This window comes from Venturia canescens, chromosome 6 (assembly GCF_019457755.1).
Source record: "Venturia canescens isolate UGA chromosome 6, ASM1945775v1, whole genome shotgun sequence".
Classification (NCBI taxonomy): Eukaryota; Metazoa; Arthropoda; class Insecta; order Hymenoptera; family Ichneumonidae; genus Venturia; species Venturia canescens.
Window position 1 is genome coordinate 5,335,107 of NC_057426.1, and position 16,223 is coordinate 5,351,329.

The following is a 16,223-nucleotide window of genomic DNA, read 5'->3' on the forward strand; positions in this document are numbered from 1 at the left end:
AATATTCAGGCCCTGTAAAAATGGCGATGCCCGTACTTCAGTCTAGAGTTCTTTACGGTTTAAAAACCAATATAGACGGAAATGTGAATTATCTCAGTGATACGGAAATAATTTATCCAGTTGGAAATGCTTTGGCATTTCACAATTTTTCTCAGCGTCGACAGCGATTGCTTCGCTTGCCGGACAAGCATGAAATAAATATTATTGCCATCACACCAAACAGGTGAGTTTTCGAAATGAATACAACTTTTTGAAAATTCATAACAAAAAGGTGGGTTAATGCATTCGAATAAACAGTAGTTCCATAGGTCCATTAATAACAATATTTTGTTAAAGAATTTCGAAAAATGAAATATTTAGGATTCGTAAGAACCAGAGAAAGGCCCTCGTGCAGATCAATTAATTTTTTATGATCGATTTTATTCTGATTTCGACAGGATATTTATACGATAACGGTAATAAACGTTTTTTGTTTTATTGAAGGAAATACGTGGCTACTTGCGAGGTGGGTGAGAAACCAACGATAAATATCTACGATGTGTACAGTCTAAAGCGAAAAAAGACTCTGGGAATCCCATACGAAGCGGCGGGCGTTACGAAATTCAACTGTATTTCATTCAGTCATGACAGTCGTTGTTTAGCAGCGGTAACAGGGGAGCCTGACCAAACAATGTTGTTTTACGCTTGGGAAAAGGGCAAAGTGGAGTCAAGCATAAAAGTAGGAACTACACAAAATCCTCAATCCATCGTAAAGTGCATAACTTGTAATCCCGGTGACAGCGGAGTTATCGCACTGGGTGGTCCATACGCTTTCAAATTTCTAACGGTTTCAGAAACCGTATGGCGCCCTTACGGTTTCTCGAAATCCGAGAATCTCCTTGTTTCCTCAATGGCTTGGCTCAACACTGACAGAATTTTGGTCGGAACTTACGATGGGCGAATTCTTTACCTGGAGAACGGTGACTTGAAAAATATTTACAAAATGACAGAAACGAGTGTGATGAATTTGAAAGTTCGCGAAGAATACGTCGTGGCAGCGTCGACGTCTCAAACTAATTTGGAAGTTTATAGCGACGACAAACTCTGGCAAAACGACGTTCGAAGTTTGGTAGCATTTCAACGTGGTTTCGCTTATGGTTTTGGTCCTGGAACAGTTGTCGTTTGGGAGCGAGAAGGTCAGCAAAAGCTAACAAAGAGACACATTTATGAAGTTCCGCCTCAAGTCTCCAAGATTGTCGACGAGAGTCTCTATCGCATCAACAGCATAAGTCCAAATTTGAGCAATGACATCCTCGTCGTGACGACCGGTTGGTCGCAATTGTTTTGTGCCAAACTGTGGGGTCCGGAAACTCTCCTCGACGTTGTATCCTCAAATTTCACAATAATGGGTCAGCATCTGCACCACGGTCCAATCGGCGATTTATCCATTTGTGCATGGAAATCGGTATTCATGAGTTGTGGCGAAGAGGATCGCAGTGTTAGAATTTGGGACTACGAGACAGAAAAATTGTTGTTAGCAAAACAGTACAACGAAGATGTCTACTGCGTAGCTCTTCATCCCACTGGACTTTTTTGTCTTATTGGTTTCAGTGACAAGTTGCGATTCATGAGTATTCTCATGGATGATTTTGTGACCGTCCAGGAAATTGCTGTCAGAAATTGTCGCACCGTCTCATTCAGTCATGGCGGTCATCTCTTTGCAGCTGTAAATGGAAACATAATACAAGTTTACACTACGGTTGGCTTTACCAGTCGTTTTCTCCTCAAAGGTCACACAGGCAGAATAAAAAATGTAGTTTGGTCCCAGAATGACATGAGACTAGTTAGCATCGGGAGCGAAGGTGCACTCTACGAATGGGATATGAGTAATGGCAAAAGAAATTACGAGGTTTATCTCAAAGGCATTAGCATGAACGACGTAGCTCTTACTGCTGATGGTACGATGACATACTGCATTTCGAGCGACAGTAAAATCCGTGAAATCAAAGAAAGCTCGATCATTCGAGAACTCATGATAAACGAGAAAAAAATGTTGGTGTTGATCATGTCGAAAGACGATTTCGGCATGTTCATCGGTTCGCCGGACGGTTTAATAATTTTTGTGAGATACCCGTTGCAGGAACCTCTCGATACGACGGAATTTCACGTTCACTGCGCTGATATAACGAGCATGTGTTTGTCCTTCGATGAAAAAGTCCTCGTCTCGGCGGCTCAAGATGGCACGATGTGTTTTTGGCGCGTAGCAAAAAGCGAGGGATTGGCTATGGAATTTACTCGGACGAATGAGATCCTCATTGGCCAAGGCGATTTGGAAGACAAAGTTGAAAAGATCGAAGAATTGACCGTTAGAATGCGCGAATTGGAGACCGAACACGCGTACAAAATGAGACAAACGGAAGTTCATCACAACGAAAAAATTCGGGAAATTCATCAGGGCTATTGCGAAGCGATCGAGGAACTGCGCATTAAAATTGAAACGTTGCAGGAAGAACGTACCAACGAGTTGAATAAAATCAACGTGGATATTGCGAGAATGAAAAAAACTCACGACGAAGCGATTCGAGTCATGGAAATGAATTATGACGCTAAATTGATCGAGGAATACGACAAATATCGCGACTTCGAAGAACGTAATAATCTTATGAGACAAGAGTACGAAATTGAAATCGAAAAATTACAGGAACAAAGAATTCAAGAGTTGGAGGAATTGAAGAAAAATTACGAGGCACAATTGCACTCGAAAAATTTAGAGCTCGAAGAGAGCCACGAAGAAATTGCTCATCAAGCAATCGTTCACGAAGAACTTAAGAAACAAATTGAGGACGATGCCGATCGTGAAATCGTTGCTTTACGTACGAGCTACGAGGCTAAATTAAACGAGGAATCTCGCACGATTTTAAAACTCAGGGGCGAAGCTGGAGTCTTGAGAAACAAATTTTTTGCCACTCGCAAAGATATCGAGGACCTTAAACGCCAACTCGACACTCAACACTCGCAGCAAACACAAACTCGCAAAGTTACCCATGACCTTGAGAAAGATGTGATGGATTTGAAAAAAGAAATAACGGAGCGTGACGTCACTATTCAGGACAAAGAAAAACGCATTTACGACTTGAAACGCGACAATCAAGAACTCGAGAAATTCAAATTCGTTCTCAATTATAAAATTCGTGAATTGAAGAGCCAGGTTGAACCCCGAGATCACGAGATCAAGGAACTTCGTGACAAAATGAGTGACATGGAAACTGAATTGATAAATCTTCATAAAATAAATGTAAGTTCGGAGCTTCAGCTTCAAGAATTGCGAGAAAAATTGCGGGGTGCGAAACGCGGTAGTGAAATTGAAACAGCGAAAAATCGCAGACTTCAAGGACTTTTGCGAAAAATTCGTGTTGATTTGTCGATGGCTGTTGAGTTGATACAAGATCCAAATTCTTTGAAAAATGCTGTTATGCAACTTCACCAACGTTACAGCGCAGATCCCAGCTTTTCCCGAAATCGCGATGAAGATTTACGGGTCCAATGCGAATTCTCGAAACAACGCGATCAGCTCGAGAGAACCGTTGAGTCCTTGAGAAAACAAGTTTTCCGTGATATGAGCGAAGACGGCAAGAAAGAAGGTGACAAAATGATGCATGAGAATGTCGAATTGATCGTCGAGCTAAACGCTTTGAGAGAAGAGTTGAAAAAATCACGTAAACATATTCTCGACATGGAAACTCTGTTGGGACTGAGAGCCATCGATTTGACTCCGCAAGAAGCAAAAAGAAAATTGTCCGATGCTTGCCACGGTAAGGATGAAATTGAGAGAATGTACAAACAAAAAATGCACGATTGTGAAAAAATGGTTGCAACTCTTCAGGATGATATTAAACGACTGTTAAACAAAGACATGGCTCCGCAGGAAAAATAGTTTTCATCCGTTATTTATTATTTTCCATTATTATTATAATGGAAACATGCGCTATATCATCCATGATTATTTATTATCATTAATTTCATAAATTATTTTTGGCATTTATTTAGATAAAGAAAACAGTAAAAAGTAGCATTTTTTCCTCGTAACTTTCATCCATCTTTTACAATAACTGTCCCAAGATCCTCACATTGTAAAAAAAAGTGGAAATCCAAGTGATTTTTACTCCAAGTTTTAAGCAAAGAGGTATTCAATTGAATTTTTTGTCTTTTGTGTACAGCTTCTCAGTCATGAATATTCAAGCAAGATTCGTGTGTATCGTTAAATTTACACTTTTCCTCTTAAGTTTCAATGTCACGTAGATTATTGGAATTACGTATTTAGCATAATAAAAGAAATTCAAATTGATTCTTCACATTTTCAGTTTATTCTCGTACGATATAATTAAGACTCTTTCTACCAAGAACGAATAGTTTATGTAAAAAACCGATTGATTCCTCAAACTCATAGGAAAATGAACCGAAACCAAAATGAGTGTCATGCCCAACTTCAGTTTTAATTTAACTTTCAAAAACCAGCATTATTCGAGTCTAAAAATTGAGCAATAATCGAAAAATTAATTGATTGGCTTAAAAGTTAAAATGAACAAACAAAAAGTAATTATTTCTCGTGAAATTCATTGTCCATCTCGGTTTTTCACGACTCATATTTTGTCGTATTGTAGAGTTAACACACATTGAGTATTTCATTGAGACGAATAAAAAAGGGAAAAACGGGTCAGCCGAGTCATTTGGATACACGAATATACGTATTTTTTTTTTTCACCGTCAGCGGAGTTGACACGACGAGACAAAGGAGGTCAAAATTCTAGAAGCACCGTATCATTGATTCTCATTTTTCACGCGCAACATCGAGCTGTGACTTAATTATTCAAACGTATTCAGCATTCGTTAAATCCCCTACTAACGACCTTCTCCAATGTCCGATTCAGATTACTTGTACGAATTCGTAAATAATAAGTCAAAAATATTTATAAATTCGTTTATAAATTAAGTAAATGAAGAGTTGTACGTAAAAGATATTTTCATCACTGAGGAAGGCGCAAGTGACCCCCGTTATATTATAATTGTTATAAATACTCATTGTACAAAAAATTTAAAGAACAAACGGCACAATGGCTTTGCGATTTTTTGGGTAGTTGGGAAATTCTTTCTTATAAGCTCGATGTTTTCCCAATGCCCACATCGTCATTTGATATGCTCCTGCGAGCATGAAGAGACCGGCTGCAACAAATTTGAGAAAAAACGAATTGAATGTCAAAGTTCAACACTCGATGATTATTGAAATAGAAGTTTTAATATTCACAAACCGAATACTGATAAGTTTTGCAGAATTTCATGAATGAAGCTAATATCGTTCAAACAAGCGGCATTTGAATTCCGTACCTGGAAGACACTTTGTCATGATTGTGAAACCGATCCAGCTGCCGACCTCGTAAGTGTAATTGGGGCACGAAACGATATTGAAAAGTGAAGTGAGCGGATTGCCGGTGGGGACAGGAATTTTCCTCACTGTTGTGCCCGCTGGTCTGAGGTTCCTCAATGCTAAATGAATGCTGAGATTTCCCAATTCACATATCGCAAAAATTGCGAGACCGACGCACGAACAAATTTGGCAAGGTGCTGTATAAGCTGGATGATTAATGTGATAAGCCACGTACATCGCAAACAGCCAGTAATATGAGCAATTCTTGAACAAATTTCTCAATGGCATTGTTGCATGACTGAAACGATGCACGAACAGGGTCTCCAAAAGTCGCTTCGCATAATGTATCGTCCAACAGATCGCTGCCCAACTGTGAGAAAGAGAAAGTCCAATTTTCTATCACTGAAATTTTTTCTAGTGAAGATAAGAATGATGAATTTTTGTACTGACCAACCGTCAAACTCTGCATTAGAATTTTAGAAAAATGGTATGCTTCTTTTCGTTGAAATTTGTGGTGAAAATTAGGAAAGTTTGAATTTGGAACAAAATTCATGTTCAAACTTTGTCAAAGGCATTTTTAACTCCGGATTCATTCAGGGGAGAAAAATATTGATACAACGCAAATATGCAAAATAATGACAACTTACTGGACAACTGGTTCCATTGAATCTGTAACAGTACCATAGAAAACCCATGGTCTTTGGTAAAGCCAAAGATAAACAAGCATCGGTCCGGCATATTCAACGAGAAAGACAGTTTTCCATCCTATCTGAGGTCCAAGATCCTTAAGATATAATTTGGAGCCAGCTTTGAGTCCTAAATTCTTGACAGTTTCCGAATCTGAGAGGGATTTGCCCTTAGAATCCAGTTTCAGACTTTGTCGTCCTGCGTAAGGTGCTTTCTTCTTTTTGAACAGTTGTTGTTTTATTTCTCCTATCGTAGTTGTAGGATTGACCTGAGCAACACCCAAAAATACATCAATTTCTTTATTTAGAATTCAAAAACGAGACGAACGATTCATTGATTTTGCAAAACATGTAAAAAGCCGACGTTCCAAGAGTGATTTCAAACTTACACTGACAGTGCCAAGAGATTTCGAACTTTTTCCAATAACTTCGATCTGCAATAACACAATTTTGTTTAAATTGAACACACTTTTTTTTAACTTTTCAGTAACTTATTATTCATAACAATGTAACTAGATCGTTTTACCTCCATTATGATAATATAAAGGTGAGGAGAACTCGGATCGACCTTGTTGTACAATAATTCCGAAACGTCTGAAGTCCACTAGCCACTGGAATTAGCTGGAATGACACGTGGTACAAAGTTCGATCGCGAGAGGCGCTACTTTCAAGAATCACGTATCACGTGACTTCCACACCACCGCGCACTAGTGACGCCCGTCTATCTCGAAGAATCGAGCAGTCGACAGTTTTTGTACCTTTTTTTCTTTTCACTTTCTGCGTCAACTACAAGCAATTAAAAAAAATCGAATATGCAATATTTCCGAGACATCGAGCGGTGCATTCATGCAATTCATTCTATAATTGATTCAAGCTTACTTCCGGTTTTCAGAGTGGAGATACATGGTTATGTATAAACAATTAATTTTCACTTATAAGAATCATTTTCTGAAGATGTGCTCATATAAGAACGTTCGATTACATATTAGCTTGAAATATGAGCAAACTTTCTTTGAAATATGAGCAAAGGTTTCAAAGCCAAATTTAAAAAATTCAATTCTTCCACATATTGTGAATGCGTGTTTATACCTGACAAAATTTGAAATTATTTTTGTCCCCTTCTATTTATGCTTGACTAACTCATATAAAGTCTGTTTGGGCCGTAATTTATTTTGATAAATCATAAAAACGTTGTTTTCTTTTTTTTCACTCAATTAAATGCTGAGGCGAGATTTTTTGCAATTTATTTCAATTGACAAAATTTTTATATTGTTATTTTTTCGAGACAGAATAAATCGAGAAAAAAGGTGTTGTCGAAAGAGAACCTTTGACCCTGATTGTTTCGTCATCGAAGAAGCATGAGCATGAAGCAGAGTTTAGAGTAAATTAGTGTCCCGTAACGGGAAAAATGTAACCAAGGAAAACCGGTTTTTTGGGCAATTGAATTTTTTTTCCGGTGTAAAAAACCGAGTCTCTTGATAAGGCAATTTGGATAGTGAGGTTATTGCGTTTTTCACATATTTGCCGTCATACCTGAAGCTTTATTAAGAATATGCATAAATTTAAGGAGGATAAATCTGGTTTTTGAATGCTCATCTGTCAAAGATCATGTTGACGCGTTGCATGATTAGCTTACCTGTACCGGGTGTATTAGCTTTTTATGGAATCTACTTTTTGTAAACGTAGACATTTTTTCGTGATTTCTTGCTAAACTTACCGTTTGCAAAGATTGTTGTATCTTTGCTTGCAACGTGTGACATCTCATTGCTCTAAGTTATTGTGAGGCCTATTGGGCGCGTTCAGGGAGTCGCTATTTGCACTAAAAATACAAGATATAGTAATATCATTCAATGATAACGTTAGCGTTTGTAGCGCAAATAACGACTCCCCGAGCGCGCCCTTTGTCGAAGCAATTGGACTTTTATGCTATGCTGTCTCGCAGCACCCCGGCCGAATTTACGTCTAAATTATTTAGCGCTGTCATGTGTTTGATCGGACAACTCCTTAGAGGTTATATCATATGTCGTACTGCCATTCGGGGCATTCGGGCAATCAGCAACGTTTTTTTCTCTGTAGGTTGAAAATCATCTCTACTTGTTGACGGCATGAGGGTTTTTGAAACAATGCTATTCCTTTTCTATATAACCACAGCTGAAACTATAAAGCCGGTAGATGTGAAATGTACAATGCCGGATTCATTGGATTGGAAGGATTTCATTCGACATATTTTCCGAAATTCAATTTTTACGTTAATTGAGCAAAGTTGTTTCGGACTTTTTAAAAGTTACTTCAGAGTCGAAAAAATGAATATGAACTTTTGGGTGGTATATTTGTTCCGGGTCCGTTCGATGGCGCTACTTGTCTATCGAGATGGCGCCATCTCACGAACGAGTAGAAAAGTGTAATGGCCGTCGTATTATTCGCGGTGTGACAGTTCAAACGTTCACGTAAACAAATCTTTTGAAGTTTAGCGTTTGTTTTCATCGTGTGATTAAAAAGTGTCCGTTCATATATTAAGAATGGGAGTCACTGTGTAAGTATTATTGGAAATTTGAGATAAATATCAATTTTCAATATTCACTTGACATAGCGTACTGTCAGCGTTTCGTCGGTCCACGTTTTCCTAATTTGAGGTTAACCGGAAAAAGGCTTCAAGCCCTCGAATTATAATTCTTCGTGTGTAAAAATAATTAATTAGTTTTTACTGAGTTTATGAATATATAAATTGACGAAGAAAGATTTTAAATCTAACGACCAAGTATAACGACATCCGAATGGTGAATTCTTATTCTGTAAAATAATGTTGATCATTTCCGCACTTTTTATCAATCTTTTCGAGTACTTCGCGAGATGTTGTAAACCAATCTTATAATCATTATTCTAAAGTTCTTGAAACAAATTCTCAATGTAACAAAAAATTTCATTTTTTTTGGCCACAATGGAATGACACTAACGTGTAACTTATCATATTTTTTACAGCCTGCAACAATTCCCTATGACGGAAAACCGAACAGGTCCACAGACAATAGAGTTCCTGACAAAAAGGGTTTCAGCTCTCGGAGCAGTACAGACTGGCCAATTTTTGGTTGACTGCGAAACTTATATGTCCGTTCCTCAGCTCGGTGAGTACAAAATAATTATACTAAAAGTACTACGGGTTTGAGAAGATTTTAAGCTCATAATTTGGACTTACCTCAAATCTAAGGACCATCAATTTGATTAGTAGTCAAGCAGCTTTGAGCTTGAAGTTGGCAATTTCATGAATAACGTTAACAGAGTTTTCCTTCGCCGAACGTGTCATTTTATTTGACAATAATATATTCGTATATATAATCTATACAAACACGCAACATTTTGGTTCCGTCAAGACGATTCAGCGTTTCGTACAAGGACACTGTACTTTGTTTCAAAGAATTTCTAATATAATCATTTTACATTTTTGAAGTTTGCATCAATGAAATGTAATGAATTTTCTTTTTCCCATTTGAAATTTCACTTCTCTAAAATCAGCAGCATGCTATTTTATACATAAAAAAAAGCAAATTTTAAAATAACACTGAACTATAGTTTTTAGTAGAATCGGCATACAAAACTTCTGCCATAGCCGAATAAAAACTTCCCTTTTCGCCGACACCAATTTTCAGATTCAACATTTTTTTGTTCCATATACAGCTTTGATGCGCGAGTCTCTAATCAGGTTTTAAAAACTTCAAGCCATTTTGTAGTCTGATTTCAGAAGAGAATCTTGCTCCGGCGTAATGAAAAAAGAAAATTTGTTTGAATCGCAATGATGCAAAATTCAGTATCATAATATCGCGTCATTTTATAATTACAAGATTTACGCATTTCGTTATCATGTTCTTAAGTAGACATTCGAACCATTCTCGCAACGATCAAATTCACAAAATCTCTATTGCACTGGCACGGACGAAAGGTATACAGGGAAATAAATATTAGTTCGCTTTCACACCTAGACCGGCGGCACTACTTTTTGTGCTATGTACTCGTTTGCACACGTTTCCCGTTATTATTTCTCGCTCACCCTGCATTTATATATCTTAAATCGCGATGCGTTTAGTGTCACTTTGACATTACAAAAAAGATCGAAAAGACCTCTCGCACAATTGAATAACGTGTGCAAGCAAGCGAATGAGCATTTACTTCATAGTAATTAAACAGATTGTTGTTCTTTTTTTGTTTTCTCATTATTGTTTCTTTTGGTGTTAACCTTAAAAAGTGGAGCTGAAAATGCGTTTTTAAAAACCTGCATATAATAATATATCGATTTTTTAAATTCGTGGCATTCGGTAAAGTCCAAGAATCGGATTTTTCTTTTCTCATCCTCGTTCGATTATGTCCCAGTAATTTTTCATTTTTCTTTTCCTTTCGAACGAGGATCATCGATATACTCGATCTAAGAAAGGTACAAACACTCTACCGTCTATGCATCATTACAAAAATATTAAAACTAGCAAGCACAACTAGTGTATAGGATCTTTGTAAGAAATCTCGTTCAAAGTTTTATCTCGTGTTTACACGCACTCTCCCGTACTTCCCTGTTCTGTTGACGAGGGTGTTATTGGTTATTGGAATAAAAACAAACCTCGAATCTGAAGTGTTGTCCAGCACACGACTTTCGCATCACCCTTTTATTTTCTCTTTTTACTGGTTATATTTTATTATATTCTTTTTTTCTTTTTATTATTATTTATTTTCATATAATAAGAATAATATTTATTGTCGCGATTTATATTGTAGAGTGACAAAAGCATCGAGACGATAACTCGATTACTTTTATCTCCCTTTTATTATTGTCCGAAACAGATGGTCGGAAGATTGCGATAGGAAGCTTAAAAGCGGAACGTAAACGATAAACGAAGGAAATTCATTAGCGCACAGTTTTAAGGAAAGAATGACTCTCGTCGTTCCCTTTGCTGTATGTTTTTTCTTGTTTTTACAATTATTCAATATATTTCATACAATGCAGTAGGTCTCTTTTTTTATTATTATTATTATTTTTATTTATTTTTCTTCGTTATCCTCTCTTTTGTTCTTTTATCTCTCACTATTCACATTATCTACACGCGCCAAGATCGTGACCTTTGAACCTACATTTCTCGCGTCCTTCGCTTTTTAATATTATTTCTTTATTATTATCATCCTCATTTATGCATATTTTTTTTATTTATTTACTTTTTTTTTTTTTTTTTCCGAGATTCTTAACGACGTTATTATCAATAAACCTTTTCAATTCACGAAAGTGCACAGTGCAGATTTTGTGTTTGTTTCTCACATCCAAACGACTCGCGATCTATTGCGATGGCATTCGAGTTTGAAACGTTGCACAGCTTTTAGAATTCTTTTTTTTTTTTGCAGATTTCTCAACGCACTTTTCGATGGAACCAAATATAAATGGGCCCATTTTTTTCTGCTTACATTCTTCATGACAAAACGAGGAAGTTGAACGAACGAAAATTATTCTCGCTGCATTTCAACGATTCAAACTCCATTACCATCAATTTTTTTGTTTTTGTTGATTTTTTGTTCTCTGTACTGGGGCAAGAGTAAGGTTTTTTTTCTTTAGAGCCATTGAGCAACGAGAGCGACGTGCTCTCAGGCTAAACTTGATATCTTATCAACACTCTGAAATATCGTTTTCTCTCTCATTCTCACTTCGCCTCTAATTAAGTACGCGATTCAATATTTCGCTATGTAAAAGTTGAGATTTTTGCTTTTTCTCGTTTCACTCCTTTCGCACATTAATATTGTCAGATATGGCAAGGATATGACTGAACGACTCGCACGATATGACGGATATTCGTCGTCTGCAGTGTTTCGCTATTTATCTCGAAACTCTCGATCGCAATAGCGTTCGATATTTAAGTGACTCGAAAATCGTCATTTACACGTTATCGAAATAATCGCGAGCGAGATTTTTCACATCCTCACTTTCTCTCGGCCTCATATTCGCTAAAAACTATACAAAAATACAAAAAATAATTTGAATTTCGAAAACCTCGCGAAACGCACTTTTTCCAAATTCTTCCCCGTCCTTCCAAAACGCATTTCCAATAAAAAAAATCATTCCATTTAAACAATCGACAAAATCGTGCTCTCCAGTCCGTCGTTGCTTCCGAAGAGTACGAACGATTCGGCCTTTTCAATATTTGGATCCCATTTTTGACAACTCGAATGACTAAAACATTGCAGTTTCCAGGTCAAAGGAAAGTGAAAAAGTTCTCAACTCAAGTCCATTAAAATCGCTCAATTCAATGGAGTCTCGATAAAATTTATTGATATGTGAAATCCTCGTGGCTTCGAGGCCATCAGCAACAAAAATCTCGAACCCTTAAAGCCCTTGGTTTTCTCCACCTTCACCATTGACGCAAGTGTCTGAGAGTGGAAAACGAGCACAGGGAGCGTGGCATTTTAGTCACAAACCAAGAGCCCGAGATAATGCAGACTGCAAATATTGCGCCGAATTGTTCATGCTCACAAGCCTTTCGATTCGATTCGAGCCATGACTTCATGATTCCCTTCCCAAAATATTCTGTTTATCCCGTTCGACAACTCGCTGACTAAGCTAAAGCTCTTACTCTCAAGTTTGGCAATGATTAGTATTGTCGATATTGTTGTTTTTCTTACTCTGTAAAAACTACAATTAAATAGATGATACATTGGTACGATATTACGAGGAGCGTAGACAATATACATGATTTCCAATGTAATATCATTTTCATATACGAAATATACTAAGCTTAATATCTACATCAGGATGATTAAAAAGAAAAAAAAAAGAAAAAAAAACACTTTTCCTCAAAGTCGCAAGTGATTATTCTCTCAACATTTGGGCCATCTAAACAAGTTTTTAGAGGTGGCACCAACGACGTTAAATATTTCTTTCCCAGTGAAAAACTACGATAAAAAAAAGATTGGTCGTTCGGTGTTGCGACGACGAAAGTTAGCACTCAATCAAAAGAGTTGATTCTCTCAAAATTTGAGCTTGGAGAAAAAACATTTAGAGGTCGTCCCAATGGTTTTTCTCAAGTTTTTTTTTCCTCGATTTTTCGTAAACGTCTCGAGATAAAAAACTATTCGCTTTGATCGCGCAGGTTGATATGTTAGCGTATCGTGAAAATATGATTTTCTCAAAATTTTTATCACCTGAAAAATTTTTCAGAAGGACCACCAGCGGAATGAAAATATATGCTAATTCCACCTCCAAAAATGTTCTTAGATGGCTCACATTTTGAGAGAATTACTTTTTCATTATGCATTGACATAATCACTTGGAACTTTGAGGAAAAAATGTTGCTTTTTTTTTTTAATCACCCTAATCTACATAAATGTATACGTTATTATATGGCTGCATGGATATTTGACTATCCATGGCTCGTATTGTCGTTTGTTTGAATATTTTCCATTAAGTCATTAGCCCGCATTGGTGTGTGATTCGTTAAAGCCATTTTTCTCTTACAGGGTTTAAATGCTTCATTTACTCGTATAAAGTACGCGATAAATTTTCGTTTCTCACACTACGTCCGAGTTTTTTCTCCGTCGAAAATCTTCCCCATCGGGGAAGATTGCGCGGAGGAGAAAGAAACAGAAACGTATTCGAAACGACTCGAAGCTTCGAGGCGTTTGGCTCGGGAAGTGCAAAATTAATCGCGCCCCCTAGCGAAACGTTGCTGGCTACGAGCTCCCCGCAAACCCGCAATCTTTCAAAATTAGGAACGATCGTTGGAGATGAAGAAACAATAACGAAGGAAAAATAAAGTTTTCGCATTTCGAAAGGTCCCTGTAGATTCATTCGACGAGGAGTTTAACCGTTCGAAGTGTGGCCCGCGCGTTTCCGGCTGAACGTCCACCCAAATATTTGTATATTTGTATTATTAATCCTTTAATAATAATGCTATTTATAGTATATACACATATTTAATGATAAATATGTATAATATTTGACCTCATCGTTGATACGATTGGAGCTCAATATTGTCGTGTGGTTACACATTCATCTTGTTCTCTTTTGAAGGAAGGCACGATGTATGGAAGTTCTGCCTTTCGCGATCGAGCGAAATATATAAATTTTCGTCGAATATTTCACGAGAGTAGCGCGATTATGAGATTGGATGAGGTGAGAAGGTACGCGGAGAGAATTGAATTGAAAAATTACGGTGAATGACGACGGTTCGGTGAGGAGCTGCAATTCATGATGAATGAAGGAAGAAAAATTGAATTTTCCTATAAATTAAACAATATTTGTTGCTCCGAATAGGAACATTTACCGGAGTATTTAGTAAATTTTGACGTCCCATTTGCAATATTTACTCTGTTATAAAACTGAGAATAGCGCAAAATTTAATTCTCTTCGTGCAGGGAAAGAGAATCTGGAATTTGGAGTGCGCCGCGATAAAAGCGGGAATAGGTTCGTTGAGTGTTTTGATCTCGTGGTACTCTCGTGAGGATATTTCGAAAAAAATGTATCGACAACTTCCCTCGCTGCTAAGCCGTTTGCTCGATTTGACCTCGTTATTAGGTGGTAGATTAACGGTAAAGTATAGTAATAAAAGTAGTGCGATAATGAAGAACGTAATGTAGGGTCTGGCGTGAGGACGCAACGTGGGGATTTAAGGGGGTTAGGAAGAACGAGCTCGCGCGAACGACCAGCGTTCGGATAATTAAAAAATCAATAAATATGAATAAATCGTGGCTCGATTTAAGGGGGAAATTCTCTTGATTGTTGGAGGTAGGCATCACAAGTAACAGGTCTTGTAATATATGAGAGCCAGGGTATCCTTACCGTAGATTCTGTACTCTCTTTCGTAGTGAACTCTACCGGGTAGGTAAGACTTTTCGCGATAACCGCTTTCCAAGCCGCTCGACAGGCTCTTGTACAGGCTCAAGCAATTGTCCTCGGAGTCTTCTTCGCCGTTGTCGTATCTGCGTCGGTATTTCTCGACGAGAGAGTCGCTCGAACGAAAGGAGCTCAGGGGTATGCGAAAATTGGTGTCTCTTTCGAGGATCCTTTCGATGTCGAGGTCGGTAAGGTCCTGCATACTTTTCGGATAAACGCTGCGGGTCCTCGGGTCCCCCATGAGACTCGCGGAGTAATCGTCGCAGGGGTATCTCGACCTGGGGCCGCAGCGTCTTGGCAAACTCGAGTAGAGTCTTGGGCCCTCGTAGCCGTTCTCTTCGGCTGCTCTTCTCGCGAGGCTTTTCTTCTTGCCGCGAGAATGTCTCTGCTCGTATTGGATGCGGTCGAGTCTCATTACGGCGCGGGACTCGAGTCGGACGTCCTCGTTTCGTCTGTACTCCCGGACGTCGATGTTGCGATGATATTCCTCGATTACGCGAGTTCCCGATCCCAACTCCCCGTTGCTCGTGGTATTCTGGCTCGTGTAGCGGCCCCGCGAGCCCTTCCGGAGCTCCGCCGAATAACCGGTGAAAGCTCTGCGCTCCATTAGATCTCGATGATTCTCGATGTTGGACGCGCTCGATCTTATCTCGCGGCGGTAATCGCTGCCGGGGACGATCCCGTTGCTCAGAGCGGGCGGAAATCTTTCGGCGGCGGTCTCCTCTCCGCTACGATTGCTTATCGGACCGTACGTCCGAATAAAGTTGCCGACGTTGCGGCCTATTCGGCTCGTCTTCTTGACGACGCTGCTGCAGTAATCGGCTATTCGGCGACTCTTGCTAATTCGCCCTTGACAACCCACGCCCCAACCATTCCCTCGTGGAATTCTCGCTCCACGGGTGTCACAGGGCTCGCCACCAGGACCGCGACGATCCCCTGGACCGCCCACCGACAATCCTTTCCTCGGCTTTTCCGCGTTACTTAACCCTCCGCCGAGGGAGGCCTTGTACTACCGAGCTTGAGCGTAATCGGGATTCATCTCGTCCAGCTGCTTGCCCTTCGTCTCGGGGACGCAGCAAACTACAAAACACAGACCGCACACCGCCATGGCGGCGTAAAACCAAAACGCTCCGTGAAGCCCGAGTACCTGAAAGACGATAAATCGTTACATCGCCGCTGAAGTATCTGGCCCCGAGGGCGTTGCAATGAAGATTCTTCAGCTACGAATCGTTCCGAGTTACCTACCACCGAACAAACATTAAAAAATCCTCCCTTCCAGAAA

General features: G+C 38.9%; 4 protein-coding genes across 15 annotated transcripts in view; 2 read left to right on the top strand and 2 right to left on the bottom strand.

Annotated features, from left to right (window-relative positions):
• The first annotated feature begins 26 nt into the window (after window positions 1–26).
• tous (testes of unusual size) lies at window positions 27–3,918 on the top strand. The gene is made up of 2 exons (XM_043421333.1): window positions 27–223; window positions 484–3,918. Exons 1-2 carry the CDS (start codon window positions 27–29, stop codon window positions 3,911–3,913), a joined length of 3,627 nt encoding a protein of 1,208 aa, XP_043277268.1. The 3' UTR covers window positions 3,914–3,918.
• Window positions 3,919–4,943: 1,025 nt separating this feature from the next.
• Window positions 4,944–6,762, bottom strand: Sc2 (trans-2,3-enoyl-CoA reductase Sc2). Its single transcript, XM_043421340.1, has 5 exons — window positions 6,614–6,762; window positions 6,477–6,521; window positions 6,049–6,356; window positions 5,362–5,771; window positions 4,944–5,199 (listed from the first exon to the last, which is right to left on the bottom strand). Exons 1-5 carry the CDS (start codon window positions 6,617–6,619, stop codon window positions 5,072–5,074), a joined length of 897 nt encoding a protein of 298 aa, XP_043277275.1. The 5' UTR covers window positions 6,620–6,762; the 3' UTR covers window positions 4,944–5,071.
• A 1,724-nt stretch (window positions 6,763–8,486) lies between these two features.
• Window positions 8,487–16,223, top strand: part of MED20 (Mediator complex subunit 20) — a 92,400-nt gene continuing 84,663 nt past the window's right edge. Inside the window, exons 1-2 of one of the 2 annotated variants that reach the window (XM_043421265.1) lie at window positions 8,487–8,620; window positions 9,067–9,209. In XM_043421265.1, the coding sequence (XP_043277200.1) occupies window positions 8,607–8,620; window positions 9,067–9,209 (157 nt within the window). In that variant the 5' untranslated portion in view covers window positions 8,487–8,606. Of the gene's footprint in view, window positions 8,621–8,711; window positions 8,865–9,066; window positions 9,210–16,223 lie in introns of those variants that run through there. The other variant, XM_043421266.1, reaches the window with a different exon arrangement.
• LOC122412032 (facilitated trehalose transporter Tret1-2 homolog) overlaps window positions 9,366–16,223 on the bottom strand; it is a 78,722-nt gene continuing 71,864 nt past the window's right edge. For all 11 annotated transcript variants that reach the window (XM_043421264.1, XM_043421255.1, XM_043421254.1 and 8 more), the window contains one exon: window positions 9,366–16,088. In XM_043421264.1, coding sequence (XP_043277199.1) covers window positions 15,951–16,088 — 138 coding nt within the window. In that variant the 3' untranslated portion in view covers window positions 9,366–15,950. The remainder of the gene's footprint in view (window positions 16,089–16,223) is intronic.

Bases quoted from the DNA above. Each gene is read 5' to 3' on its own strand.
- tous (XM_043421333.1), top strand. From the start codon at position 27: ATGCCCGTACTTCAGTCTAGAGTTCTTTACGGTTTAAAAACCAATATA. The intron at 224-483 runs GTGAGTTTTCGA...GTTTTATTGAAG, and splicing joins ATTGCCATCACACCAAACAG to GAAATACGTGGCTACTTGCG.
- Sc2 (XM_043421340.1), bottom strand. The intron at 5,772-6,048 runs GTAAGTTGTCAT...TCTTTCTCACAG, and splicing joins TCAATGGAACCAGTTGTCCA to TTGGGCAGCGATCTGTTGGA. The intron at 5,200-5,361 runs GTACGGAATTCA...AATTTGTTGCAG, and splicing joins CATGACAAAGTGTCTTCCAG to CCGGTCTCTTCATGCTCGCA.